General features: G+C 49.9%; 3 protein-coding genes across 3 annotated transcripts; 2 read left to right on the top strand and 1 right to left on the bottom strand.

The window, feature by feature from the left end:
* Positions 1-100: 100 nt before the first annotated feature.
* LOC120451165 (neprilysin-2) lies at positions 101-2,348 on the bottom strand. The gene is made up of 2 exons (XM_039634601.1): positions 1,207-2,348; positions 101-1,147 (listed from the first exon to the last, which is right to left on the bottom strand). The coding sequence occupies exons 1-2, from the start codon at positions 2,317-2,319 to the stop codon at positions 155-157; spliced, it is 2,106 nt and encodes a 701-aa protein (XP_039490535.1). The 5' UTR covers positions 2,320-2,348; the 3' UTR covers positions 101-154.
* Positions 2,349-3,331: 983 nt separating this feature from the next.
* On the top strand, positions 3,332-26,940 carry LOC120451164 (dynein axonemal heavy chain 5). Its single transcript, XM_039634600.2, has 36 exons — positions 3,332-3,470; positions 4,238-4,375; positions 4,446-4,605; positions 4,659-4,809; positions 4,868-5,612; positions 5,672-5,882; positions 5,942-6,810; positions 6,868-6,987; positions 7,049-7,205; positions 7,291-7,345; positions 7,566-7,699; positions 7,767-7,987; positions 8,212-8,508; positions 8,572-9,016; positions 9,835-10,034; positions 10,104-11,975; positions 12,070-12,242; positions 13,323-13,478; positions 13,573-13,783; positions 15,316-15,702; positions 15,760-16,345; positions 16,417-16,650; positions 17,337-18,634; positions 18,733-20,112; positions 20,420-20,668; positions 20,725-22,462; positions 22,519-22,573; positions 22,736-22,833; positions 22,921-23,213; positions 23,295-23,787; positions 24,104-24,293; positions 24,353-24,509; positions 25,547-25,642; positions 25,699-25,755; positions 26,099-26,231; positions 26,299-26,940. The coding sequence occupies exons 1-36, from the start codon at positions 3,363-3,365 to the stop codon at positions 26,550-26,552; spliced, it is 14,121 nt and encodes a 4,706-aa protein (XP_039490534.1). The 5' UTR covers positions 3,332-3,362; the 3' UTR covers positions 26,553-26,940.
* Positions 24,853-25,486, top strand: LOC120451167. The gene has a single exon (XM_039634604.2). It carries the CDS (start codon positions 24,948-24,950, stop codon positions 25,413-25,415), a length of 468 nt encoding a protein of 155 aa, XP_039490538.1. The 5' UTR covers positions 24,853-24,947; the 3' UTR covers positions 25,416-25,486.
* Positions 26,941-27,038: the final 98 nt, after the last annotated feature.

Here is a 27,038-nt window from a genome sequence, read left to right as displayed (position 1 = left end):
TGTAGAGTTAATTTGTAGAATTGTGTTTATAAAAAGTATTCAAATATTCCCAACTAAAAAATGAAACCATCTCGTACGTTATTATTCAAAATAGGTTCAAAGAATGTATTTTAAATTTGATAACAATTATTTTTCGATTCATTAGTGCGATGAACTACCAAAGTCGGCACGTTTTGGCCACAGGACGCATGCCACTGCCCACGGAGCAGTTGTAGGCCTGGAAGAAGTCCTCGCTGTTGGACATAACGCCCAGGACACGAAATTTGTCAAAGGTGTGCTCGTTGGTGAGAACCTTCCAGTAGTGCTCCTCCTCGTAGTGGGAGCAAAATAGCTGGGCAAATCCCAGGAAGAACAATTGTTCTGGCGTCAGGTCGAGGCCCGGCAATGTGTCGCTGATCCTCTCCTGCCCCGGCTGTTCCAGCAGCTGCTGCTTGTGGTTGCGGTAGGCCAGCAGGGCCTGTCTGAGTCCACTGTTGTCTGCGACATTCTCGTCCAACGTGGTTTTTCCGTTGACCCGCCGCTTGATCTCCGGTACCAAGTACTTGCCATAGTGGTCCATGTAGCACTCGGCGCGATACTCCATAAGTTGTTGCGAGTGTTCCGACCAGGGCTCCAAATGACCGTTGCTATTGTAATTGAAGCTGGTCGGATCGAAGCCGTGGATGAGCTCGTGACCCACGATAAAGCCCAAGGTGCCGAATTTCAGGGAGAGCGGCAGGTGGCGGTGGTATATCGGCGGTTCCACCATGCCAGCCATCACATTGATGGAGTTGTCCGGCGTGTAGTAGCCCGCTGACACCTGCAATCCTATGATGAGGTTCTGGGGCTTAGTATCATTGGCCAGTTCCTGATAGTGACGACTGCTAAACCGTTTGATTTCTACAGCCAGGTGCTGCAAATTGATGTTGGTCCGCGCATAGCTATCATCGATGACCCTCAGACTGTTGATTTCTCGGATTATTCGATCCGAAAGTGCAACATCCTGGAACGAACCTATGCGTGACGTAATGGTGGACTCCTTTAGCAGTGCCCTCGCCCGACTCTCCTCATCCAGCCACTCGGCGTCCTCCAGCGTCTTTCGCAGACTCCTTCGCAGTTCCCGGACGATTTCCGATATCTCCAGCCGCTTCTCCTCGCTGAAGTTATTCTGTAATACAAAACGATTGAGATCACTTGGTTTTCGGATCATACGTGTTCGATACCCACGGCCATATAGAGTTTGTTGAACAGAATCCTCATGGATTGGAATAGCGTAACCGCACAGTAGTTGCTTTGGTACTTGGGCGCCTTCAGCTTGGGATCCAATCTATAGAGCAGCTGCATGGCCAAGTAGTTGGCCACCGCCTCGCGATGCCGGGCGCATACCTTGTCCAGTTCCACGTAGTAAAAGGCGCAGAATAGTTTCTCAGCGGAGTGGCGTCCGCTCCACGAGATGTTGTAGTAGTACTCCGATTGGGGAAAGTCTCGTTTAATTTGGTAGGGATCAAACACTTCGCACTGTTGCGGGATCTCGAGTGCGTCACGCCAGAAGGCAAAGACCCCAGCGATTGCTTCCCTAATCCTCTCCTCCGGCAATCCGAACGCCCGGAGATATCCGTGCATTCGCTCTTCGTTCAGCCGGAAGGCGCGAGTGGTGTTGCTCGAGATGTTTTCCTCCTGCACGATGATGTGGTCGAAGCCCAGTTCGGGCAGTTTGGTGTAGGGCTTAAAGGGATAGATTAAATGGATCGCTTCGCGGATCAGACCATTGGCTCCATAGTTGGCCAGGTGGGCACTCATGTTGATCCAGTTGAAGCTGGACGCATTCCAGGTGGCTCCATCCACAGCGGGAAATCCTCCGATCGATCGAATTAGACTCAAGTGAGCGGGATCCGCCGCATTGAAGGGATGGAGCTCTGCTTCCAGACAAGCGTTGTAGAATCGCTGGGCCACCGCCAGTTCGCTGGACACGTTGAGTGCCTCCGCCAGGTCCATTCTGCTCACCAGTTGATCCGTGATGTCGATCAGGGTGTAAGCCGCGTCGCGCATGTTGCTCCTTCTCGTTGTAGAGTACCGATCCGGCTTAAAGTTCCGATAATTTCCACACGCGTACTCGTAGAAATTCTCGCAGGGCGCTGCACTTTGGTTCATGTAGGATTTCATGAAATCCGCATACTCCTGCAGGCGTAAGTCTGCACTAGGTTCATTGGTCGAGCCACCATTGCTCTCGGAACTATCACGCCTATCCACAACACTTCTGGCCTCGCAATCCGTCAGAAGCGCAGCCACGATGACCCACAGCAGCATCATTGAGATCAGCTTCCGTAATCCGATGAACATATGCGTGCCTTATGTGAACTCTTCTCAGTCGGAACTTATAAATCGCACTGATTTGAATCGCAAACGGAAGCGGGCAGCATCCTAATAAAAATTGGAATCCAGAGAGCAATGGAAAATAGAGCGAAGTAAAACCTTTATCAGCAAAATGTTAGGGGGAATAAAGAATGTGCCTCGGCTTGTTGATAAGCGAGTGAGTAAGTTTATGTTTACAATTTGTATATAAATAGGCGTGCAAAACGAAAGGTTTGCTAAAAAATGATTGGTATTGGTATTCAAGAAGCATTAATAAGCTTTTTAGGCTTTTGAATTCTGAATGCGCTTTCCTACAGTGAATAGCGGTTGAATAACAAATGAGTAATAGGCGAGTAACAAGCGAGTAACAAGTGAGTAACCAGCGAGTAACAAGCGAGTAACTAGCGAGTAACAAGCGAGTAACAAGCGAGTAACAGGTGAACGACAGCTGAGTAACAGGTGGTCAACAGAAGAACAACAGTAATAATTCTGGTTCCTTTGTATCCTGTTATTTAAACTCCTAAGATATGTTGCCTTGGTAATACGCAGTTTGTTTTACTGTTTGTAGGACTGCTGGTTCCAGCTGTAACCAGGTACTCAGCAGGTGGTTTACAGGTGGTTTACATGTGGATACCAAGTACTTAACAGGTGGATAACAAAGGGTCGACGAAACATCTCAGTTCTGTTCCCCTGGTAACCTGGAATTTCGTGTGTTTACCTTTCAGATGGTCAACAGGTGGATGGCTAGTTCCTAATAATAAATCCGATCGACGAAACTTTCCAGATCTGTTGTCCTGGCAACGTAAAACTTAATTTAACTTGCCATTTCTGTTGCCTTGGTTACTTGCAGCGTATTTCAAGTGTTTTTTCGATAGGATTTTCATCTTATTCAAGTCCACAGAGGCAAAAAGTTGTGCAACGCAGACCAAAATCCAAAAACGCAGTAAATCTATAATGATTTTTGAATAGGAGAAACCCCGAGTGTTCGTGATTTTTGGTGAATTTGCTTTTTGCTTAGAGTTTTTGGCGAGATGTTCGTGCAAAAGAAGAAGTTGGTGGAGCATGTTTTGGCCATGCGAGCCGAAGGGGGCAGTAGTGATGATGATGAGGAGGAGGAGGACCAGGGCGACATTTTGCAGGTGCAAATCCCCAATCATCACTAATTACTAGACTGAGTATTGAGTGCTAGTCGTGCTGCATAGCGCATATAACCATAAACTATGTTGTTGCCTTAGAGTATACTCGTACTAAGTAACCTAGATTTCCCTAGAAGCCCTTTGAATGATTACGTAATCGCATAACCTGCAAGTTGCGAGTGTAAATTGCTCGTAGTTGAGGCTCTACCCATGTAATATCTTCCTAATACACCAATACTCATTTCTTTTTAGCTGAGTAACCCAAAATCCACATAGATGCAACTGTAAAGAACTTCACTTCCGTTGCTGCAAACGATAAGCTAGTAAATTGTTACGAAACCACCTTTCAACTTATACTGTATAGCATTTAGAGGTCACCACTTTTGATTTTTGCATTACTTTTTGCATTACTGGTATTTTATTGTCATGCTATATGGGTAATGTTGTTGTAGATTTTTGAAAGTAGAATCGAACTTTGACTAAGTTTACTATGTGCCATTTTTGAAACTAACGAACTTTTGGTCTCTTTCATTTTTGAATTTTGAAAACCGAACATTTTGTAAACACCAAATTGTTTTCCAACATGAAATCAACAATGCCCCATTTTTTTGTGCAACCAAAAATATTACCACCACTCCCGCACTGCAAAATTTTGATCCTTAAACTATTTTCCGGAAACCAAACGGTTTCACGAATGTCGATCCTGAAAACACGGCAACGCATATAACGTAAAACTTGAAACTTGAAAAATGGACCCCGACGAAGCGCAGCGGAGGCGCGAAGAATGCGAGCGGAAGGCACGACGTGGGGAGATGGATCCCCGGCTGGAGTTCACCTTCCAGCTGCTGATCGATGCCACCCAGCTGCCCAGGCATCAGCTCATGGACTACATATTCGAAGGGGACATGGTAGGCGCCTCACTTGCTACTTGCCACTTGCCAACCTGGTATCTTAACTCTCTGAGCGTCCCATCCGCAGCTCGATGAGATCAATCAGCTGTTCCTGCCCAATATGAAGAACAAGCTGCTGTGGTTCTACCAGGAGACGGATGACCCGGAGCCCACGCCAGTGCCCGATCCAAATAAGCCGGGACCCTCCCGGTCTGGCGTAGCTTCCAGTAGCTCCAAGACCCCACAGGGTAGGTCCGAATTTCCAAATGGAACCATCTCTATGTTTGGTTTTTCCCGCCAGGTGGCGCGTCGCCCAGTGGCATGCCACCACCCAAGCACAAGAAGCTGTTCCTCACGGATGGTTGGACCTGTGCCTTCACGGGCGTGTGTATCTATATATTTCGGGTGAACACATCGAAGCAGTTGCCCGAGGAGGGTTTCCAGAAGGATTTGTGAGTACAGAGCAGTACGCTAGTAGAATAATCACCCAGGATTATGGGATACTTGCAGGTATTGTGGGGTGATCGATGCCAAGAACATCGGACTGGTGACCTCCATCGAGCGGATTGTGGAGTTCGTGTTCATGCAGGCCCTGGCCTTTCCCAGTCTGGAGGGCGACGAGGAGGACGTGAGCTGTGGCCTCATCAAGGGACAACTCCTGCCGGGATTGCGATCCTTCTGCAGCGCGCTGCGCGTTTGCGAGCAGGTGTGTGACCATCACAATGTGTTTGCCGACGGCTGCGACATGTTCGAGAAAATCGATGCCGTGGAGGAGGTGAAGGACATGTCCAAGAACCAGGACTTTTGCGGGCAACTGGAGGAGCGCGTGAACAACTGGACGAAGGGCATACTGAAGATTCTCGGCGAGAGCGAGCAGCTGCGCAAGGAGAACGACCACAGTGGGCCGCAGGACGAGCTGGAGTACTGGAAGAAGCGGGGTGCCCAGTTCTCGCAGCTGCTGGCCCATCTGCAGGACAAGGAGGTGCAGTTCACGCTGCACTGCCTCTTCCTAGCCGGCTCCCGCATCATCAAGCAGTGGAAGGAGACGGACCGGAAGATCACCTTCTGCTACAACGAGGCGCGTGACAACTCCAAGTTCATCCAGGCCATGGAGACGTGCTGCCACTCCCTCTACCTGGACGATCCCGTGAGCATGAAGGAGTCCATCCTGAGCCTGCTGCAAACGGTGCGGCTCATCTACAGCGTCTCCCAGTTCTACAATACATCGGAAAGGACATCCGCGCTGATGGTTAAGGTGCGTTTTGTGATCAATCCTGATGTGGTATCTTAATAAATATGGTATTTCCTCACCAGATAACCAACCAAATGATCGAGACGTGCAAATCGTACATTACTTGTCGCTGCAAGGAGACTATCTGGTCACAGGATCGCAATGTGATCCGCACCAAGCTGAGCAACTGCATCAAGTTGAATCACATTTACCACGAGACCTACTACACGGTTAGGGAACAGCCTTTTCTGCCCAACCAGACGCCCTTTGGATTTTCAGAGAACTTTGTATTCGGTGAGATCATCACGCTAACTATAAGTCACTTTAAAAACTTATCTAGCTGCAATTTCCAGGAAAATTTGATACCTTCTGCGAGAGGCTTTCGAAGATCATTAGCATGTTCAATTTGATTGACGACTACAATCATTTGTTCGAGCGTCGGCTGGAAGGACTCCTTCTGGGCGAAGCCCTCGAGGATGCCTCCAACCACTTTGAGGAGGCCAAAAAGGACGTGACTTCCAGGAAATACGATTACCTGGATCACCGCAACTCAGACTTCAATGTCGACTTTGAGCGATTCATTCACAAAACGAACTCCTTAAAGGACACCATTGCTACACTGATCGAAAAGGATTTCGACACCGTTTGGGAGACGCCGCAGTGCATCCGATTCCTGGTGCGATTCGAGAAGGTGAGCGAGAAGATTCCACTCACCAAAATGGACGAGAAGTACACGCGTATCCTGCGCTACGTGGAGAAGGAGGTGGACCGCATCCTGAAAACGTTTCGCAAGCAGCGCGATGATCCTCCGCTGGCCAGGAACTTTCCGCCGATTGCCGGACGGATTCACTGGTGTCGCGCCCTGAGTCTCCACATAACGGAGCTCATGGATGCGGTGATGGAGCACGCGGTGCTGAGCAACTTGCCCATGGCCAAGGATCTGGATGTGCGGTACCACAATGTGCAGGGTGTCCTCCAGGAGTACGAGGACGAGATAGTGTCCATATGGCTGGATCAGGATGTTAGCGTGGCCGATGCCTGCCTGCTGCAGCCACTGCTCAGCCTCCAGGGCGATAAGCTGTTCGTGAACCTGCACCCCACCATTCCGCTGCTCATTCGGGAGGCCAAGATGCTGGCTAAGCTGGACATCGAGCTGCCCATTGTGGCTGCCACGCTGATGAGTCGTCAGCAGTACTTCATCACCATTCAGGACTCGCTCAATGTGAGTGGCATAGAACCTATTCATTGGGCAACCACCTAATCTCTTCCTGCCTTGCAGTGCCTGATCAAGATGTTCCTATCAACCGTGAGAGCTGTGAAGCTGGAGGTTCGTCCTCTGTTCCTGCCGCAGTTGGTGCGTCTCACGGCGATGCTGAAACCAGGACTACACACCATCAATGTGAGTTATTCGAAGAATGGCTTAATCCCATATTGCCCATATGCTCATATCATCCTTGCAGTGGACAAACCAAAACTGGACGGAGTTTTATGAGCGCTGCAAGCAGGCCATTGAGAACTTTGATGTTCTGGTAGCCCGTGTCCATGACATCTACTCCAATCGCATTCTCCACGTGCTGATGTGGATGCAGGATGTCTCTCTGCAAATTTTACCAGCAGGTTCGGTGCTTAAATTCCTCAAGTTTATTCACTTGTCTTCTAATTGCACGATGGTTAAAACTTTTCACATTTGTTTTCCGAGCAGACGATGAAATCTGGACAGTTGACGAGTTTCTGGAGCGGAGCGAGGAGGCTTGCCGGTGAGTCTGACTCTGACATGAGTTCACAAAATTCATTAGGATACGCACTGAGCACTTCACGGAACTGGGAATATCTCTGGGTGGGGAACTTTTCAACTGTCTGTGCTAGACTTTTGATTGTGCTACATTAATTTATCGAGTTTGTTCGTTTTTCGTTTTGTCCTAGAATCATGTATGAAATATATGTCTACTTATGCGAATTCTATTACAATTGTTCCAGCAAAGCGGCCATCGAACTGAATCGGAAGAGCCAAATGGTGTCCGAGGCGGTGGAGGAGGTGCTCAGCCTGGTGGACAGAGCAACGGCTGCCTTCAAGGAGATAGCCGGCGATGATGTGATTACTTTGTTTGATGGTAAGTCCTGGGTACAGCACGGATGGGGTGAGGCGGGAGTAATCAAGCAGTGCCACCCACTGAGCAGCAGCCACTCCAAAAGGCGACAACTCCGGATCCGGAGGACGCAAGCCGGAAGATGGAGGCGGAGGAGGTGCAGGAGGAGGAGGTGGAGGTGGAGCTGCTGCACCCACGACCAGTGGCGGAGGTGGCGGCGGGCAGCAGCAGGACTGGAGCATCCTGTGGTCCTGCTTTGAGAATCCACTGTCCCTCTTGTCCACCACCGAAAGTCTACCCAAAGGCATGCAGGTACGGGCAATTGAAAGCAATTACATAAGATTAGTTGAAAATTAAGTAGTAAGTAACCATTACAATGCGCATTTGTAGTTGAAATTTACTGTATTATATTCTTAAAATCACCTGAGATGGCAAAAGCTGTAGTACCAGTTGTAGAGTACAGAAATAGAAATAGAAAGGAGTAAGGGATGCCCTGCGGGGGCTCCTATGTCAAGATGAATTCACTCCCATTCCAGGACATGGTGTGCAATGCGGTGGTGGAGATGCGCCGCTACTACAGCCGCAAGGTGATCGACGTGCTGATCAAGGTGATCCGGGCCGCTCTGGACACCCTCCGGCGTCGGTTCATCGCCGACGAGAACGAGACGGTGTTCAAGAAGCCGGTCTTTGCGCTGCACGCGCAGCTGCAGATACCCCATGTGGTCATCAAGCCGAATCTGGACGAGCTGCAGGACATATTGGTGACGGCGGGCAAGAACATCACGGGCATTGCGAAGGGCGTGGCGCAGTGGAGCAGCGGCAAAGATCCGCCGGTGCGTACCGCCCCACTGAATAGCTTCGCAATGTTCTCCAAAATCTTGTCTTACCAACCGCAGCAAGTTTCGATGACGGTGCAGCCGCGCGTCGGACGCAACCACAACGAGTCCACCGGCGGCGGGAAGAGTCGGCGGCGCAAGATCTATTGTTTGGCCTCCGAGGAGCGGCCCCAGATGCCGCACATGCTCAAGAGCTTCTACTCGGCCATCATGGACAACAAGGAGGTGGCCAAGGCGGTCAACCAGCTGGCCAGCTGCACCAAGAACGTCAAGCCGGAGATCCAAACGTACATCAAGCGCTGGAAGCCGTACCACTTCCTCTGGAAGAACGACCGCACCACCCGCCAGCTGATGGAGTTCGGCCTGCAGGAGTTCGAGACCACGCTGCGATGTCTGTCGGATCTGGATGCCAATCTGCTCGTGGAGCCGGACATGGAGGTCTTCGGCCAGTGCGTGGCCGTCTACAACGAGAGGCTCAAGTATGGTTTGGCCATTGAGATCAAGTGTAAGTCTGCATTAGTTAAGCGAACCCCTTCCTTTATCCACTTCATATTTTGAGCAACCACCTAAATAATATTCATTTGACACTACAGTGAATATATTTCAAATTCCCCATTAATATTGAAACTAACTAACATACAAATTTCATCTTAAACTTGACTGGCAATTAATCTTGTTAGATATAATCAATTACTAAATGCGAGTAATTACTTCGTAGGTAAACTTACTGAATTTCAACTAAAATAGTATATCTATTAATATAAACTGAACTATCACTGAGTACCAAACACATTAACTAAATTTGGACTAAATACGTAAGCATTAGTTACTGCTTTAACGTCCTGAGAAAGTAAAGCCATTTAATGGCAAAGCAAACGTTAAGACCAACTTCTGCAGCCCACTTCTCGAAGATATCCCACTATTTTATTAAATCGACTGACAACAAAGCATCGAGTCTTCTCCGGTTAATCAGCCATAAATTTTGGACACCCTCGCGAATTCCTTTGTTTGGTCAAATGGGATGCGGGAAGCGGGAAGCTATTCAAATTGATTGGACTCCAATTAGGCCAACTAATTTGCCTAACCGAATTAGCCGTGCGCAGGCATACCAAAAATAAATGCCCCACACACTTGATGGGGGATTTCATTTGGGAGCCAAAGGACGCGGCAGGATGTGACCGGGTGAAGGCGAATTAACCCTCGTCCTGTTTCGTCCTGGCTCGTCCTGGCTCTTCCAAAGGCTGCCTTGATTAATGACATCGATATCATTGAGCCGCGCTAAATGGACTTTGGATAAACACTTGGCACCGTTTCTATTTCCAGCCTGCAACCACAAAATCGGACAGGCCATGAAGAAGAAGTACAAGAAGGAGATGGACTACGTCTATGCGGTAATCAACGAGATGGATCGCAAGCTGGACAGGCCCATCCGCGACCTGGACGATGTGCGCATGATTATGGAGACGCTGGGTAAGATTCGCGAGCAGGAGGTGGACATGGAGCTGCGCATCGATCCCATCGAGGTAAGATTAAGTCCACTTAGTGGTACTCCTCTCACATGGAGTATATATCCATGGAAATATCACCGCCAGGAAGCCTTCAATGTCCTCACCCGCTACGAGGTGCAGGTGGAGCGGGAGCAATTCGATTTGGTGGACAACTTGCGGGCCACATTTCAGAATCTTTTGGCTGGGGCGCTGCAGGCGCAGGTTAAGCTGCTGGACATGCAGCCGGCATTCCAGGACGATCTGCGCACCAATCTGGACAACTTCAAGCAGGACAAGATCTCCTACGTAACGGAGTACCGCACTGCGGGACCAATGCAGGCCGGACTGACGCCGCGAGAGGCCTCCGACCGGTTGATACTGTTCCAAAATCGATTCGAGGGCATGTGGCGACGCCTACAGACGTACCAAAGTGGCGAGGAACTCTTCGGTCTGCCCCAGACGGACTACCCAGAGCTCGGCCAGATACGCAAGGAGCTGAATCTGCTGCAGAAGCTGTACAAGCTGTACAACGATGTGATCGACCGGGTGAGCAGCTACTACGACATTCCGTGGAACGAGGTGGACATCGAGGAGATCAACAACGAGCTGATGGAGTTCCAGAACCGCTGCCGCAAGCTGCCCAAGGGCCTCAAGGAGTGGCCGGCGTTCCATGCTCTGAAGAAGACCATCGACGACTTCAACGACATGTGTCCGCTACTGGAGTTGATGGCGAATAAAGCCATGAAGCCACGCCACTGGCAACGGATCATGGATGTTACTCGCTACATCTTCGAGTTCGACTCGGAGGGTTTCTCGCTCAAGAACATATTGGAGGCGCCGCTGCTGAAGCACAAGGAGGACATCGAGGACATCTGCATCAGTGCGATGAAGGAGAAGGACATCGAGGCGAAGCTGAAGCAGGTCACCAACGAGTGGTCCGTGCACGAGCTCCAATTCATGAGCTTCAACAATCGCGGCGAGCTGCTGCTCCGGGGCGACACCACGGCGGAGACGATTGGCCAGCTGGAGGATAGCCTGATGGTGCTGGGCTCCCTGCTCTCCAATCGCTACAATGCCCCCTTCCGCAAACAGATCCAGCAGTGGGTCTACGATCTGTCCAACTCGAATGAGATCCTGGAGCGATGGCTGCTCGTGCAGAACATGTGGGTGTATCTGGAGGCCGTGTTTGTTGGTGGCGATATCGCGAAGCAACTGCCTAAGGAGGCGAAAAGGTTTTCGAAGATAGACAAATCCTGGCAGAAGATCATGCAGCGGGCCCACGAGACTCCCGGTGTTGTGGCCTGCTGTGTGGGCGATGATCTGCTTAAACAGCTGCTGCCGCATCTGCAGGAGCAGCTGGAGATTTGCCAGAAATCCTTGAGTGGTTACTTGGAGCGCAAGCGCATGATGTTCCCACGCTTCTTCTTTGTGTCAGATCCTGCCCTGCTAGAGATACTGGGTCAGGCTTCCGATTCGCATACCATACAGAACCACCTCCTTAACATATTCGACAATACCAAATCGGTGAAATTCCACGACGTCGAGTACAACAAGATGATGGCCATCATCAGCAGCGAGGGCGAGATGATCCAGCTGGACAGGGCCATTCGGGCGGAGGGCTCTGTGGAGACCTGGCTAACCCAACTGCTGGTCACCGCCCAGGCCTCGCTGCACTCGATCATCCGCACCGCCTACGCCACCATCAACGATCCCAACTTCACGCTGCTCAGCTTCCTGGAGAAGGCTCCGGCCCAGATCGGTCTGCTGGGCATTCAGATGGTGTGGACCCGGGATGCCGAGATGGCCCTGATGCGGGGACGCGAGCGGAAGGTCATGATGGAGACCAACAACAAGTTCCTGGAGATGCTCAACACCCTCATCGACCAGACCACGCGCAATCTCACGAAGAGGGAGCGCACTAACTTCGAGACCCTCATTACGATTCATGTGCATCAGCGCGATATCTTCGACATCCTGGTGGGTTCCCTCAGCTGATTATTATAATGAGTTTAAATATAAAAGGAGCTTGTATCTAATATTTTCTTATATCAATACAATGTCTGAACTTTAGTGCCGCATGAACATCAAGTCAGCCAACGATTTCGAGTGGCTCAAGCAGTGTCGCTTTTACTTCAAAGAGGACTTGGACAAAACTTGGATTTCGGTCACGGATGTCACATTCACCTATCAGAACGAGTATCTGGGATGCACAGATCGCTTGGTTATCACACCGCTAACAGATCGGTAACATATACATATTATTAAGCTGAATACATGGGTTTAAATTTATCGGGCTATGATTATGTGTTTGCAAATATTACGTATACGACACATGGCCGGTTCATACAAAAGTTGCCCTTTAAAAGTTTGCCATTGATCCACAAGGCATTCCTCTAGTTCCTCCTTCAGTCGGTACATTTAAGCCCGATTATATTCATCCTTGGTTAATATTCTGCTACATTCGAGCATCCATAAATATTACGTATACGACTCGTGGGCCACTGGAATGTTTCTGCCGGAAGAAGTTTCCCAGCTAGTTCGAAAATTCTATCTGCCCATTCTCTTTGCACCCACACATTCCATAGGCTTCTCAATAATTCTTAAACAATAATTATAAGAGCTGCATTTAATTTGTATTCGTGGCATTATTCTGTCCGCTTCTTCAATGATAAACTTTCGCATTGCTCGAATGCCTGAATGGGAACCGCCTGCACGTGCTCCGCACATTCCTCGTGGCCCATTCAGTGGCCAAGGAGGTGGAGGAGTTGGAGGAGGCAGAGGTGGTGGTTACCACCTTGGAATGCCGCTCTGTAAACAGACGCCCGCCGGTGGCAAACAAACGTTTTTGGGGGGCACTTAAAGGCGCTTTAAGTCAATGGCGGAGACGGAGGAATCCCGTCCTGTTCATGCCATCAACTCCGCACCGTGGCACCGTGAAACCGTGGCGGAAGACGAACTAACTGTGGAACCGGGACGACGTTGACATGCCCGTAAAGATAAATTTCACTTAGCGGAGCATAAATAAACTTTTGACAGCAGCCAGTCTGGGCGAAACTGGGGGAATCTGCAAAGTGGCGCTGTTTTCCCAGAAGGCATCTCTGCTGCCAGCTGCTTTGCATTCGCTTCTTGATCTCGGCTCGTAGATTTCCCCACCAATTCGTCTGACGTCAGTGGACATTAGGACTTCCTTTGATATTCCAAAGCGTGCCTCTTTTGTCTGCCATGTCGTTTAATAGTCTGCGGCGTGCGCATCCGCACTTTTCTTTCTCTTCATTCCAAACCTTAAACGCCAATCCCCAAACCCCAAACCCCAAACCACAACAGATGTTACATAACTCTGGCCCAGGCACTCACCTTGTCCATGGGCGGAGCTCCATGCGGACCAGCCGGCACGGGAAAGACGGAGACCGTCAAGGATATGGGCAAGACGCTGGCCAAGTATGTGGTCGTCTTTAATTGCTCCGATCAAATGGATTACAGGTGGGTTAACTACATTTAAAAACAGACCAGCCATCGCAATAGAGAATTACTTTTACCTATTAATCCATATATTTCATGTTTTCCATCTTTCCAGGGGCCTGGGTCGCATCTACAAGGGATTGGCCCAGTCCGGCAGCTGGGGCTGCTTCGACGAGTTCAACCGCATTGAACTTCCGGTCTTATCCGTGGCCGCCCAACAAGTGGCTGTCGTCCTGACCGCCAAGAAGGAGAAGCGGAAGACCTTCCTCTTCACCGACGGCGACACGATTGAAATGAATCCTGAATTCGGCATCTTCATAACTATGGTAATGTGTGATTTTATTTCTTTAAACGCTAAATCGCACTGACAAGGTCGCGTTTGTTAAACATCCACATACATCCACTTTATTCGCGCCCACACGTAAAAGCAGCGACAATCTGTTTGTATTTTTTCTTAAATTCAATTTGCCGCACGATGACGCGAAAATAACTTGGCGCCAAAGAGGAGCGAGTGCAGCTCCAGTGTTTATTAAACTGATTGTATACACTTTGAATTTGCTAACTGGGCGATTTTAGCTAACGAACTAGTTTCATCAAGTGACGATAATTCCTCGATTATAAGGAAGATAGTTTCTTTGAAATGAAAGCAATCTTGTCATAAGTGCCCTAGTAAAGAACCAAAAATCTTCATGAACTTAAGGAAGCTATTTCGCTTTAAGGGAATCCACTTTAAAGAGCATTGTTATCTCGTCCTTCGATCCGCGCATTAAGGACCTTTAAAATGTCTCCCAAAATGGAACTGACGGCCTCTTCACGCACATAATTCCACGTTATTAGTCATGTACAATTTCGCTCAACCGAAGCCATAATAAAATTTACTCAGCACATACGAAATTTCGTGGCGCGGCTAAAAGCGGCCCAAAACCAATAACCGAACTGGAGGGGGCAAATAGGGCCAAAAAAAGAAAGGAAACTCGAGGCTCTGATGTATTTACACTTTGGCGGTGGCATGACTCGATTAATGTGGCTGCCACATCTGCCACATCTGCCACATGGTAGCCCAAAATCCGACGCCCAGCTAAAGAGCAACTTAAAGTTGTTGTGCAGACGTTGCAGCAAACTTTGCGTAGTTTAATCACAAGTGACGGTAACTATGATCGGGTAATGCGATTAGCGTTAACACGGCGACGCGCCGCCTCGCATATAATGGCGTATGTCAATCAACGCCACTGCCACCACCTCATCCAAATCCCCACCAGCAGCCATACCTCCGCAGTCAGTCAGTGCGCAGGGCGCATCCCTCATTCGAGGGAATGATCCTTTGAAGGCTTTGGCTCCGTTTTAATTTGCGCATTGAGTTATTATGCTCATTTATATAACAATTTCAGCCAGAGCATTTTATTTTTAATGAGCCATTATGTGACAGACCGAATTGGGTCGCACACGATTACGGGGACATAGACAAATGGACGCTGGCCGGAAGACCGGAACGAGTTTAATGACGAATCCCTTTGTTGTGGTTACCAGCTTGTGTCCTCCTGCTGCTCCTGCTGCTTCCCTGTACATTTCTATCTCTTGGTCACAGGTCAATATTTGCAGTCGTGGCTTAAATTCAAATAAACTAGACTTTGGGCACATCCCATTTTTGGGTCCAACTGTTGAGGCCTTAAGTGAGTAACTTGGTTTTGTGTCGGCTTTTGCTTCTCTCCACTTCATTAGATGGTTTAAGAAGATAAGTACTGGGGTTCTAGAAAAGTATTTTTAGTTTTCGTCATATATAATATAACCTCCTGCATTTACTACTTTTAATGGGAACTTGGGTTATATAATTGGAAATATTATTGACAATGTTTTGTAGAATCCCGGATACGCTGGACGCAAGGAACTGCCCGAGAATCTGAAAATACAATTCCGTACGGTGGCAATGATGGTGCCGGACAGGCAGATAATCATACGGGTGAAGCTGGCCAGTTGCGGGTTCCTGGAAAACATTACGCTGGCCAGGAAGTTCTACACCCTGTACAAGTTGTGCGAGGAGCAGCTTACCAAACAGGTGCACTACGATTTCGGACTGAGGAATATCCTTTCCGTCCTGCGAACACTGGGAGCTGCCAAGCGCAGGAACTCCAAGGACACTGAGAGCACCATTGTGATGCGCGTGCTGCGCGACATGAATCTCTCCAAGCTGATCGACGACGATGAGCCGCTGTTCATGTCCTTGGTCTCGGACTTGTTCCCCAATCAGGTGAACCTTTTCTTGCATATCCCTTGCCATACATTTAGTATTATATTCCGACTATAGACGCTGGAAAAAACCAATTACCCAGAGCTGGAGGCAGCGATTCTTCAGCAAACGGACGATGCCAGTCTGGTGTACCATCCTCCGTGGGTCCTAAAACTCATCCAGCTGTACGAAACCCAAAATGTTCGCCACGGCATCATGACCCTGGGGCCGAGTGGAGCTGGCAAGACCACCTGCATCCACACGCTGATGAAGGCCATGACCCAGATGGGCGACAACCATCGCGAGATGCGTATGAATCCCAAGGCAATTACGGCTGCCCAGATGTTTGGACGCCTCGATGTGGCCACCAATGATTGGACAGATGGCATATTCTCGGCCCTGTGGCGAAAGACTCTCAAGTTGAAGGCCGGCGAGCACGTATGGTTGGTGCTGGACGGACCGGTGGACAGCATTTGGATAGAGAATCTGAACTCTGTGCTGGACGACAACAAAACGCTGACCCTGGCCAATGGCGATCGTCTGACCATGGCACCAAGTGTGAAGATCATTTTCGAGCCGCACAACATTGACAATGCATCGCCAGCCACAGTGTCCCGCAATGGAATGGTCTACATGAGTTCCTCTGGCCTGGACTCCCGACCAAGTAAGTCTATCATTCATTACTTCAATCTAGGAAGCACATTTACTAACCCATTTGAATTCCCCAATGATCAGTTGTTCAGGCCTGGTTGAAAAACCGCGCTCCAGGCGAAAAGTCAACGTTCTCGGATCTGTTCGATCAGACCTTCGTGGAGGTCTACAACTGGGGAGTGCAGATGGTGAAGTTGCAGATGCCGGTGCTGCAGTGCAACATTGTCCAGCAGATGCTGTTCATCCTGGAGGGCTTGATACCCGTCAAAAAGGAGGACGAGCAGGCCGTGAGCCTGTCCAGCAAGGAGAGCCACGATGGTAAGTGTACATTAGCAACCAAGTAACCCAGAATTGAAGTCCCAAAGCGAGCGGTTCGATAAAATGAGAAAAACGCAAGCGAACCCCGAACCCGAAAAACCAATCCAAAATGATTGCAACTTTTCAGCGAATAAACGTTTAGAGCATCAAAAACAAGTCGAAGAGGCGCGACGGCAATCGATTGGCAGTCAGATTGTCGGTAAAGTATATCCTATATCCACATCCCTTAATAAGTTGCTAACTAACCAAAAGAGCAGTAATACTAATCGTAGAGCTGACCGCCTAGCTAACACGCCAAATGCTTCTGTGTGTGTTTAGAGATACTGATACTATATCTGTAACTTTCGGTTGGGATCCTGAACGATGCCAACCGATCGTCCTTCCAATCCTTCCTTCCGTAGTTGTGATTCTGTGCTCGTCCTCTCGTAATTGTACTTATCTGTGTATTAACCCCCATAGTTGTGTGTGTCTCGTCCAAAAGTTTTAGTTTTTGAGTCGTCGTTTGAAATAGAGTAGAGGTGTCATAGAAATCTCGAGATCTTCGAAATATCCTTGTTTTGTTGAATACCTAATGAAAGGTAATGAATTTGAACTATAACCCAAGAGAGACTTCTGTGACACGCCTAAATGTGACTGACTACCATCCAGCGTCCATGCACTAACCACTTACCTACTTGACCCCACAGAGGACCTCCCTCCGGAGACTTCGATCGAGGAGAAGGAGGACACCTGCACCCCAGAACACTTGCACCGCTTGTACATCTTCGCGCTCGCCTGGGGCCTGGGCGGTTACCTCTCCACTAGCGACCGCCTGAGAATGAACCTCTTCGTGAAGGAATCCTTCCCGCAGCTGGACTACCCGAAGGGTAGTGCCCACGAGAATACAATATTTGACTTCTTCGTTTCTCCAGCGGGCGTGTGGCAGTCGTGGAAGACGCTCGTCACCCCCTATATGTATCCGGAGCTTTCCACACCAGACTATCTGAGCATTCTGGTGCCCATCGTGGATAATGTGCGCATCGACTACCTGATCGGCACCATTGCCAATCAGGAGCGCGCCGTGATGGTGATTGGCGAACAGGGCACGGGCAAGACGGTGATCATGAAGAACTTCATGAAGAAGATGAACGTTGAGTCGTATATGGGGCGGTCCTTTAACTTCTCATCGGCCACCAGTCCGTATCAGTTTCAGCGGACAATTGAGAGCTATGTGGAGAAGCGCGTTGGTGTCACCTTCGGGCCACCCGGTGGCCGGAAATTGATTGTCTTCATCGATGACATCAATTTGCCCGAGATCAATGAGTGGGGCGATCAAATAACCAACGAAATTGTGCGCCAATCCATGGACATGAAGGGCTTCTATAGTTTGGAGAAGCCCGGCGACTTCACCACCATCGTGGATGTCCAATATGTGGCGGCCATGGGACTGCCCGGCGGCGGACGCAACGACATCCCATCCCGTCTAAAGCGGCAATTCTGTGTATTCAATTGCAATATACCCGACAACGACTCCATCGATAAGATCTTCCGCGTTATCGGTGAGGGTCACTACAATGCCAAGCGCGGCTTTGTGCCCGAGATCCGCAGTCTGGTCAAGAAGCTGATCGTCGTCACCCGCCATCTGTGGCAGCGCACGCGCGAGAAGCTACTGCCCACTCCGGCCAAGTTTCACTACGTGTTCAGTCTGCGCGATTTGTCGCGCATCTGGCAGGGCATGGTTGGCACCTTATCCACGGTGATCACTTCCGAAAGTGTCCTCATGGCATTGTGGAAGCACGAGTGCACGCGAGTATTCGCCGATCGCTTCACCACGTTCCAGGACAAGGAGTGGTTCGGCTCAGAGCTGGCATGTCTCGTGCGCGAGGAGTTGGGCGACTCCCACTCCCAGATGATCCTGCCGAATCCGGTGTTCGTTGATTTCATGCGCGACGCCCCCGAGCCAACTGGCGAGGAGGGCGAGGACACCGACATGGAGCTACCCAAGGTAGGCATAGTTTATACAACCATACAACTTAACCTTAAGCTTAATCCATGCTTAGATACTAATCAATCATCTTTAATCTACTCCATTCGTTTCCCAAGGTTTACGAGCCGGTCCACTCACATGAAGTGCTCCGCGAGCGTCTCGTCATGTTCCTCGCCCAGTTTAATGAAATGGTGCGAGGGTCGGGAATGGATTTGGTGTTCTTCCCGGATGCAATGCTGCATCTGGTGAAGATCTCCCGCATCATTCGGCATCCGAGGGGATCCGTTATGCTTGTCGGGGTCGGCGGTTCTGGAAAACAGTCGCTAACGAAATTGGCATCGTTCATAGCCGGCTACAAGACATTCCAAATTGCGTTGACGCGTTCGTACAACGTGGCCAATTTTCTTGAGGATCTAAAGCTGCTCTACCGCACCTGCGGCGTACAGGGCAAGGGCACAACCTTTCTCTTCACCGACATGGATATCAAGGAGGAAGGTTTCCTCGAGTATCTGAACAACATACTCTCGAGCGGCGTTATATCAAATTTATTCTCGCGCGATGAGCAGGCCGAAATCGTGCAGGAGCTAACGCCGGTCATGAAACGCGAGAATCAACGCAAAACAGCGACCCCGGAAAGTGTGATGGACTTCTTTTTGGCGCGCACCTGCACCAATCTGCATGTGGCCTTCTGCTTCTCGCCCGTGGGCGAGACGTTCCGGTCCAGGGTGCAGCGCTTCCCCGCCTTGGTCTCCGGCTGCACCATTGACTGGCTGCATCCGTGGCCCAAGGATGCATTGGTCTCGGTTGCCCGACACTTTCTGAGCCACTTCGAGATCGAGTGCACACCGGCCGTCAAGGAGGAGCTGGTCAATGCCCTCGGCTCCATACAGGACATCGTTGCGGAAACGTCGCAGGAGTACTTCCAGCGATTCCGACGCGCAACGCACGTGACACCCAAATCTTATCTGAACTTCATTGCCGGCTACAAGAATATCTATCAAATGAAGCAGCAAGAGCTGCGCGATGGTGTGGAGAAGATGGATACGGGCTTGGAGAAACTGAAAGAGGCCTCCGCCTCGGTTGAGATCCTCAAGAAGGATCTAGTGGTCATGGAAGAGGAGCTTGTAGAAGCCTCAAAGAATGCGGAATCAGTGCTAGTGGAGGTGACGGAGCGCGCGATGCAAGCGGAGATCGTCAAGAACCAGGTGCTCATCGTTAAGGACAAGGCCGAGGCCCTGGTGGCCTGCATCGCCCACGAGAAGGCGCTGGCCGAGGAGAAGCTGGAGGCTGCCAAGCCGGCTCTCGAGGAGGCGGAGAACGCCCTCAACACAATCAAGCCGGCCCACATCGCCACCGTGCGCAAACTGGGTCGTCCGCCGCACCTGATCATGCGGATCATGGACTGCGTCCTGATCCTGTTCAAGCGGAAACTGCATCCCTGCATTCCCGACGCGGGCACGCCGTGCCCGAAGCCCTCGTGGCAGGAATCCCTAAAGGTTTGCACACGGAGGCTAGTCTAAATGTAGTATGACCCAGGAGCAATGCTCCCATGGGATCCCACATCTTACTATATTGACAAACTTCCTCCACTGCTTAATATGAAATTCATTCCTTAACTCGCTACTATATTTTTTGTTATGCTATTCAACATTGATTTATTTAATATTTAAAAGTTACATTTGCAGACTTCATTAGAGCAGCGCCTATAAGTATGCAATTAGTTCTGTAAAACCCAAAGGTCTTTTGTGTAGTGGTAGATCATAGTCGGTTGTGTCGACTATAGCGCTCTCAATCCATCCCCAGATGATGGCCAGTGCCACGTTCCTGCTGCAGCTGCAAAACTATCCCAAGGACACCATCAACGACGAGATGATCGATCTGCTGCAGCCGTACTTCCGCATGGAGGACTACAACATGGACATGGCGCGTCGCGTGTGCGGAGACGTGGCTGGCCTGCTGTCCTGGACCAAGGCCATGTCCTTCTTCCACAGCGTCAACAAGGAGGTGCTGCCCCTGAAGGCAAACCTCACTATGCAGGAAGCGAGACTTAAGGTAAATGAATCATATCACCACATGAAAGTACCTACCTCACCCTACTCACCTGGCAGCTCGCCATGGACGATTTGGCGGGTGCCGAGGAGCAGCTGCGGGAGCGGGAGGAAGCCCTGCAGGCTGTCAAGGATCAGTACGACAAGGCGGTGGGCGAGAAACAGCGGCTGACGGATGCGGCCAACGTTTGCCTGCGCAAGATGACCGCGGCTACGGCCCTGATCAATGGATTGTCGGATGAGAAGCACCGGTGGACCAACCAGAGCAAGGAGTTCAAGATACAGCTGGGCAAGCTGGTGGGCGATGTCCTGTTGGCCACCGGCTTCCTCTCCTACTGCGGACCCTACAACCAGGAGTTCCGAGCCAATCTGATCAAGACCTGGATGGGCATACTGAAGCAGAAGAACATACCCTTCACCACCGGACTGAACATAATCAACATGCTGGTGGACTCATCGACTGTGTCGGAATGGACGCTACAGGGATTGCCCAACGATGAGTTGTCGGTGCAGAATGCGCTGATAGCCACCAAGTCGAGCAGCTACCCACTGCTGGTGGATCCGCAGACGCAGGGCAAGATCTGGATCAAGTGTAAGGAGGATCGCAACGAACTGCAGATCACCTCCCTGAACCACAAGTACTTTCGCACCCATCTCGAGGACTCGCTGTCGCTGGGCAGGCCACTGCTGATCGAGGATGTGGGCATTGACCTGGATCCGGTGATTGACAATGTGCTGGAGAAGAACTTCATCAAGTCGGGCAGCATAGAGAAGGTGTTGGTGGGCGACAAGGAGTGCGATGTGATGCCGGGCTTTATGCTCTACATCACCACGAAACTGCCCAATCCAGCCTTCAGTCCGGAGGTCAGTGCCAAGACCTCGATCATTGACTTTACGGTCACCATGCGGGGGCTTGAGGACCAGCTTCTGGGTCGCGTCATCCTCATGGAGAAGTCCGATTTGGAGGCGGAGAGGGTGGCCCTCTTTGAGACGGTCATGCAGAATCAGCGGAACATGAAGGAGCTGGAGGCGAATCTCCTGCTCCGACTGAGCTCATCCCAGGGCTCCCTGGTGGATGATGAAGCTCTAATTGAAGTGCTGCGGGTCACAAAGACCACTGCCGAGGAGGTCAACCAGAAGCTGAAGATCTCCGAGGTCACCGAGCGCAAGATCATGAAGGCGCGAGAGGAGTTCCGGGCGGTGGCCAAACGAGGATCGATCCTTTACTTCCTGATCGTCGAAATGAGCAATGTGAATGCCATGTACCAGAACTCGCTGAAACAGTTCCTGGTCATCTTCAACCACTCCATCACCAAGTCCACCAAGTCCAGCGTCACCGAGGAGCGGATAAACATCATTTTGCGCTACTTGACCTACGAGGTGTACAAGTTCACCAATCGCAGTCTTTACGAGCGGCACAAACAATTGTTCACCTTGATGCTGGCCATCAAGATCGATTACCACAATGGAAACATCAGCCACGAGGAGTTCCTGACCTTCATCAAAGGCGGTGCCTCGTTGGATCTGAATGCCGTCACCCCGAAACCCTTCCGCTGGATCCTGGACATTACGTGGCTGAATCTGGTGGAGATCAGCAAGCTGGAAACCTTCTCCACGGTCCTCCACGTGATCGAGCTGAACGAGAGGGATTGGCGCTGCTGGTACGAGTGCGAGAAGCCGGAGAACGAGGAGATCCCCTGCGGATACAATGCCATCCTCGATGGCTTCCGGAAGCTGCTGCTCATCCGGTCTTGGTGTCCCGATCGCACCATCTCACAGGCAAAGAAGTACATAGAAGGTGGGGTATATGCTTGTCCTTCACCTCTATATATTAACAATTTAATAATATTTAAGAATCACTGGGACCGGAGTATAGTGAAATGCAAATCCTTGATTTGGAAGAAATGTGGTAAGCTAATAAATTGGAATCAAAATCAGATGCTTATGAAATTAATTTATATCTATATCAAGAATATTAATAATATAGAACCATATATAAGTATTTTACAGTACATTGGACACAAAAGCCAGTTTGTAGTGGGCAGTTACTATACTGTGGATTTATTTTTAGGCTGGAGTCCGAACCTCGTACGCCATTTGTGTGCCTCCTGTCCATTGGATCGGATCCGACCACCCAAATCGGAGCTCTGGCCAAGCAAAAGAGCATAGGTGAGCAATGCATATATAGCACCATACATACATATGTATATAGTTTAAAATATGCCATCCCAAATATGTACATTTAACCGCCCGCAGTTCTGAAATCCGTGTCGATGGGCCAGGGGCAGGAGTACCACGCACGGAAGATGATAATCGAATCGATGGCCATCGGCGGATGGGTGCTGCTCCAGAACGTGCACCTGTCGCTGCCCTTCTGCTCCGAGATAATCGACATGCTGGTGGAGAGCGAGCACATAGACGACTCCTTCCGCATGTGGGTGACTACGGAGCCGCACAACGAGTTCCCCATCGGCCTGCTGCAGATGGCTCTCAAATTCACCAACGAACCCCCACAGGGAATACGTGCCAGTCTGAAGCGGAGCTACCAGGTGGGCAAATATACTATAGGTGGAGGAGTCTTGCTTAATATTTAATTTTCAATCTTTTTTTTCTTTCGGCTGCTTGGGCAGTCGTTCACCCAGGACTTCCTCGACTACACCTCGGCCACCCAGTGGCCCCCGCTGCTCTACACGGTGGCCTTCCTCCACACCATCGTCCAGGAGCGGCGCAAGTTCGGTCCGCTCGGCTGGAACATACCCTACGAGTTCAACCAGGCCGACTTCGCGGCCAGCGTGCAGTTCATCCAGAATCACCTGGACGAGATGGACCCCAAGAAGGGCGTCTCCTGGCAGACGCTGGTCTACATGATTGGCGAGGTTCAGTACGGCGGTCGGGTGACCGATGACTTTGACAAGAGATTGCTCACCACATTCACATCCGTGTGGTTCTGTGAGCCGCTGCTGTCCAACTCCTTCGAGTTCTACAAGGGCTACAAGGTGCCGGGCACGAAGAGTCTGCAGGGATTCATAGATTATATCAACAGTTTGCCCGCCTACGACACCCCCGAGGTATTTGGCCTGCACTCCAACGCCGACATCACGTACCAAATAAACTCGGCCAAAGGTGAGTGGCGGTTTGTGATTCCCGATGCTCCGAGTTCAATTCGACCACCGGATTGCCTCACATTTAATGGACACCGATGCACGGGGTCATAAATTATCGATGCGCTTAATTTCATGTAAAGCCCTGTTGCATAATCAATTCTGCGGACGAAAGGGCCAGTTGAATGTGTGTGAAATCAGTAAACCGAATATTCGGTGGCCTTTTTTATAGGAGACAACCATCAGCCCACTCGGGCATTAGCGCATTAGCATATTCGATGGTCCCCGAAATCCTTGATTGTTTACCACTCAATCCCCGTACCCATTCCCATCCGCAGGCATCCTCGACACCATCCTGAGTGTCCAGCCCAAGGAGGGCGGCGGAGGGGGCGGCGAGACCCGGGAGAGCATCGTCTACCAACTGGCGGATGACATGCTCCGCAAACTGCCCGCCCAGTACAACGCCTACGAGGTGCGGGAGAACCTGACCCGGATGGGCATACTCCTGCCCATGAACATTTTCCTCAGGCAAGTGACCCCCACGATGCTGAGGCCATGGTAATAAGGGCCATGGTGTTTAATTGCAGGCAGGAAATCGATCGGATGCAAAGGGTCATTAAACGCGTCCACACCTGCCTCTGCGACCTCAAGCTGGCGATTGATGGCACCATTGTGATGAGTCCCGCCCTGAAGGAGTCACTCGATGCCATGTACGATGCCCGCATTCCCGAGACCTGGATGAAGGTATGTGCTCTGCCAAAAAAGGTGAAATAGTTAAATCGTGAAATAGTGAAATAGAATAGCCACATTTGTGGCTGTCTACTTTAATCCTCTTTAGTATTTTGCTTTGGGCAAGGCTGAATTCTCTCCCAAATATGGAAATTTTACAATTTTGCTTTTGATTTCTGCCATGGGGAATATAGATTTTTTTCGCCGGCCTTTCATGTTTCAATACTGGTAAATTATGCGCGAAAACGTTTGACGAACCAAAGCTTAGTAATCATATTCAGTTACCTGCTGTATTATGAAAATAATGGAAATATAACTAAACAAAGGTTTTCTTTGTTTTCACAAACTGGGCTGTGTTACTGGGTTGTCTGAGAGAAAGCAATCAATAGTATAGAAAACCCAGATATATAGTAGCATCAATCAAACACATTCTCATGCTAAACGATTGATAAGATGTCGGAACACAAGTACCATTTTAAGAAGGATGCCACTTTCTACGAGGAAAGTGAATCGCACCAAGATCTATTGACTCGCACCTATGGCTTTCTGAAGGCGGTCAAAATGGACACTCCCATCCCGAAGAAGCGTGCAACCATGAATACGCACACCCTTATGGAGCGATTGCACACCATCAAGGACCAGCTCATTCAAGACCAAGAAAAGACCGTGTCGGAAAAGTGGTCAACTGCAACTTCCTCGGAGGACTCATACCGAGTGGGAAAGTCGGAATTTGAACTCAAGCGCAAGCTCTTCGATACAGCCGAATTTACCATAACTCGAGGCATCAAGCTTAGTGAAATATTTTGCCCCAAAGAATCTGGCCTACATCTGCCACTTGCCGTTAAGGAACCCGCGGCTTTGGCCTCTTTTGAGGAAATGAAGACCTTCTGTCGCCGAATGAACATCCATTTGGAGAGATGAATCGATGCGGGGATTGCTGAATTTAAATATATATTTTACTACGCTTACAAATAAAATCTTTCATACTCGCATTTTTAAGGTTTTCTCAACGCTATTTGGGTTAACTGTGACCTGGTTCCTATTGATTTCAGATATCCTGGGAATCGACTACGCTGGGCTTCTGGTACACCGAGTTGCTCGAGCGCAATGGACAATTTCGCACCTGGATATCAACGGATAGACCTAAGGTAAAAATAGCACAACTATTTAGTTTCTTTGAATTCATAGTTTAATTCACAAACAGGTGTTCTGGATGACCGGCTTCTTTAATCCTCAAGGCTTTCTAACCGCCATGCGACAGGTGAGCTCTAACAACTAAGAGCTGAGTAAGCCGAAATTATATATTGTTGCATGGTTGCCTAACAAGCAAAACGGGATATGTATACCAAACGCACTTGGCCTTAACCAGAAATCGATGTCCTGCGAAAATAGGTCCTTTGTCAGTCGCACTGTGATCGGAGCACTTCCTTTATGTCCCAGCGATTGCCATTAGGACGCACATACACTGGCCCCCCTGCTGATTGACATATCTGATTTACCTCCTCCACCTCAAAGGTTATTCACCGACACTCACTTCCTTTCACTTGCTTTCACTTTTTTTGCATATCTGCGGCGGTACTCGAAAATACACTTGTAAATCCTAGGAGGTGACGCGGGCCCACAAGGGCTGGGCCCTGGACTCGGTGGTGCTGCAGAATCAAATAACGCGCTATAACAAGGAGGACATCACCGAGTATCCCACGGAGGGCGTCTATGTCCACGGCTTGTTTCTGGAGGGTAAGACCACCTATACCACCTCCCTCTCAGGGTCATGAACTTGGGGATTCCGCTTCGTGTTCCGCAGGTGCGTCGCTGGATCGTCGCAGCGGCAAGCTGATTGAGTCCAAGATGAAGGTGCTCTACGAACAGATGCCGGTCATCTATATATACGCGATAAACACGACGGCCGGCAAGGATCCCAAGCTGTACGAGTGCCCCATCTATCGGAAGCCGCAGCGAACGGACCTCAAGTATGTGGGCTCCATTGACTTCGAGACCGAATTCAATCCCAAGCACTGGACGCTGCGCGGAGTGGCCCTGCTCTGTGACATCAAGTGAACCCGAAAGGGCAGCCCCTGCTCCCCTAGCATCCTTCCATCTAGATCCCTGTTACCAGGTCCAATACCAGCTCCCATACCAGGACCAATACCAATGCGAAAATACCAAAACCATTGGACATTGGCCATTGGCCATTGTTTGCCATCGTGTCAACGGCTGTACGTGAGTGGGGCTCCTAATGGCCCTGTGATAATTATCTTTTTTGTTCGTTGGTTGACTGGACGTTAAAGTTTCGTGGCGTTTCTTGTAATCCGGCGCAAGTACAACGTTATTAATTAAGCCCTCGGGTGAGGCAGGGCAAATTGTTTGCACTCGGGAGCCACAACCAGCACAATTATTAGCTGTGTTTAATCGCAGTGTTTAATAAAGCCTTAGGTGCACAAGTGTAAAGCCAATGTTTCGGGATTTACGATTGCGTATGTTGCCAACAGCACGTCCACTCATACGACACTTGATACCCTGTCCCAAGGAGTATTGATTAAAGGT

This window comes from Drosophila santomea, chromosome 3R (assembly GCF_016746245.2).
Source record: "Drosophila santomea strain STO CAGO 1482 chromosome 3R, Prin_Dsan_1.1, whole genome shotgun sequence".
Lineage (NCBI taxonomy): Eukaryota > Metazoa > Arthropoda > Insecta > Diptera > Drosophilidae > Drosophila > Drosophila santomea.
The sequence above is the reverse complement of the archived record's forward strand: the minus strand, read 5'-3'. Positions and strand labels throughout refer to the sequence as shown.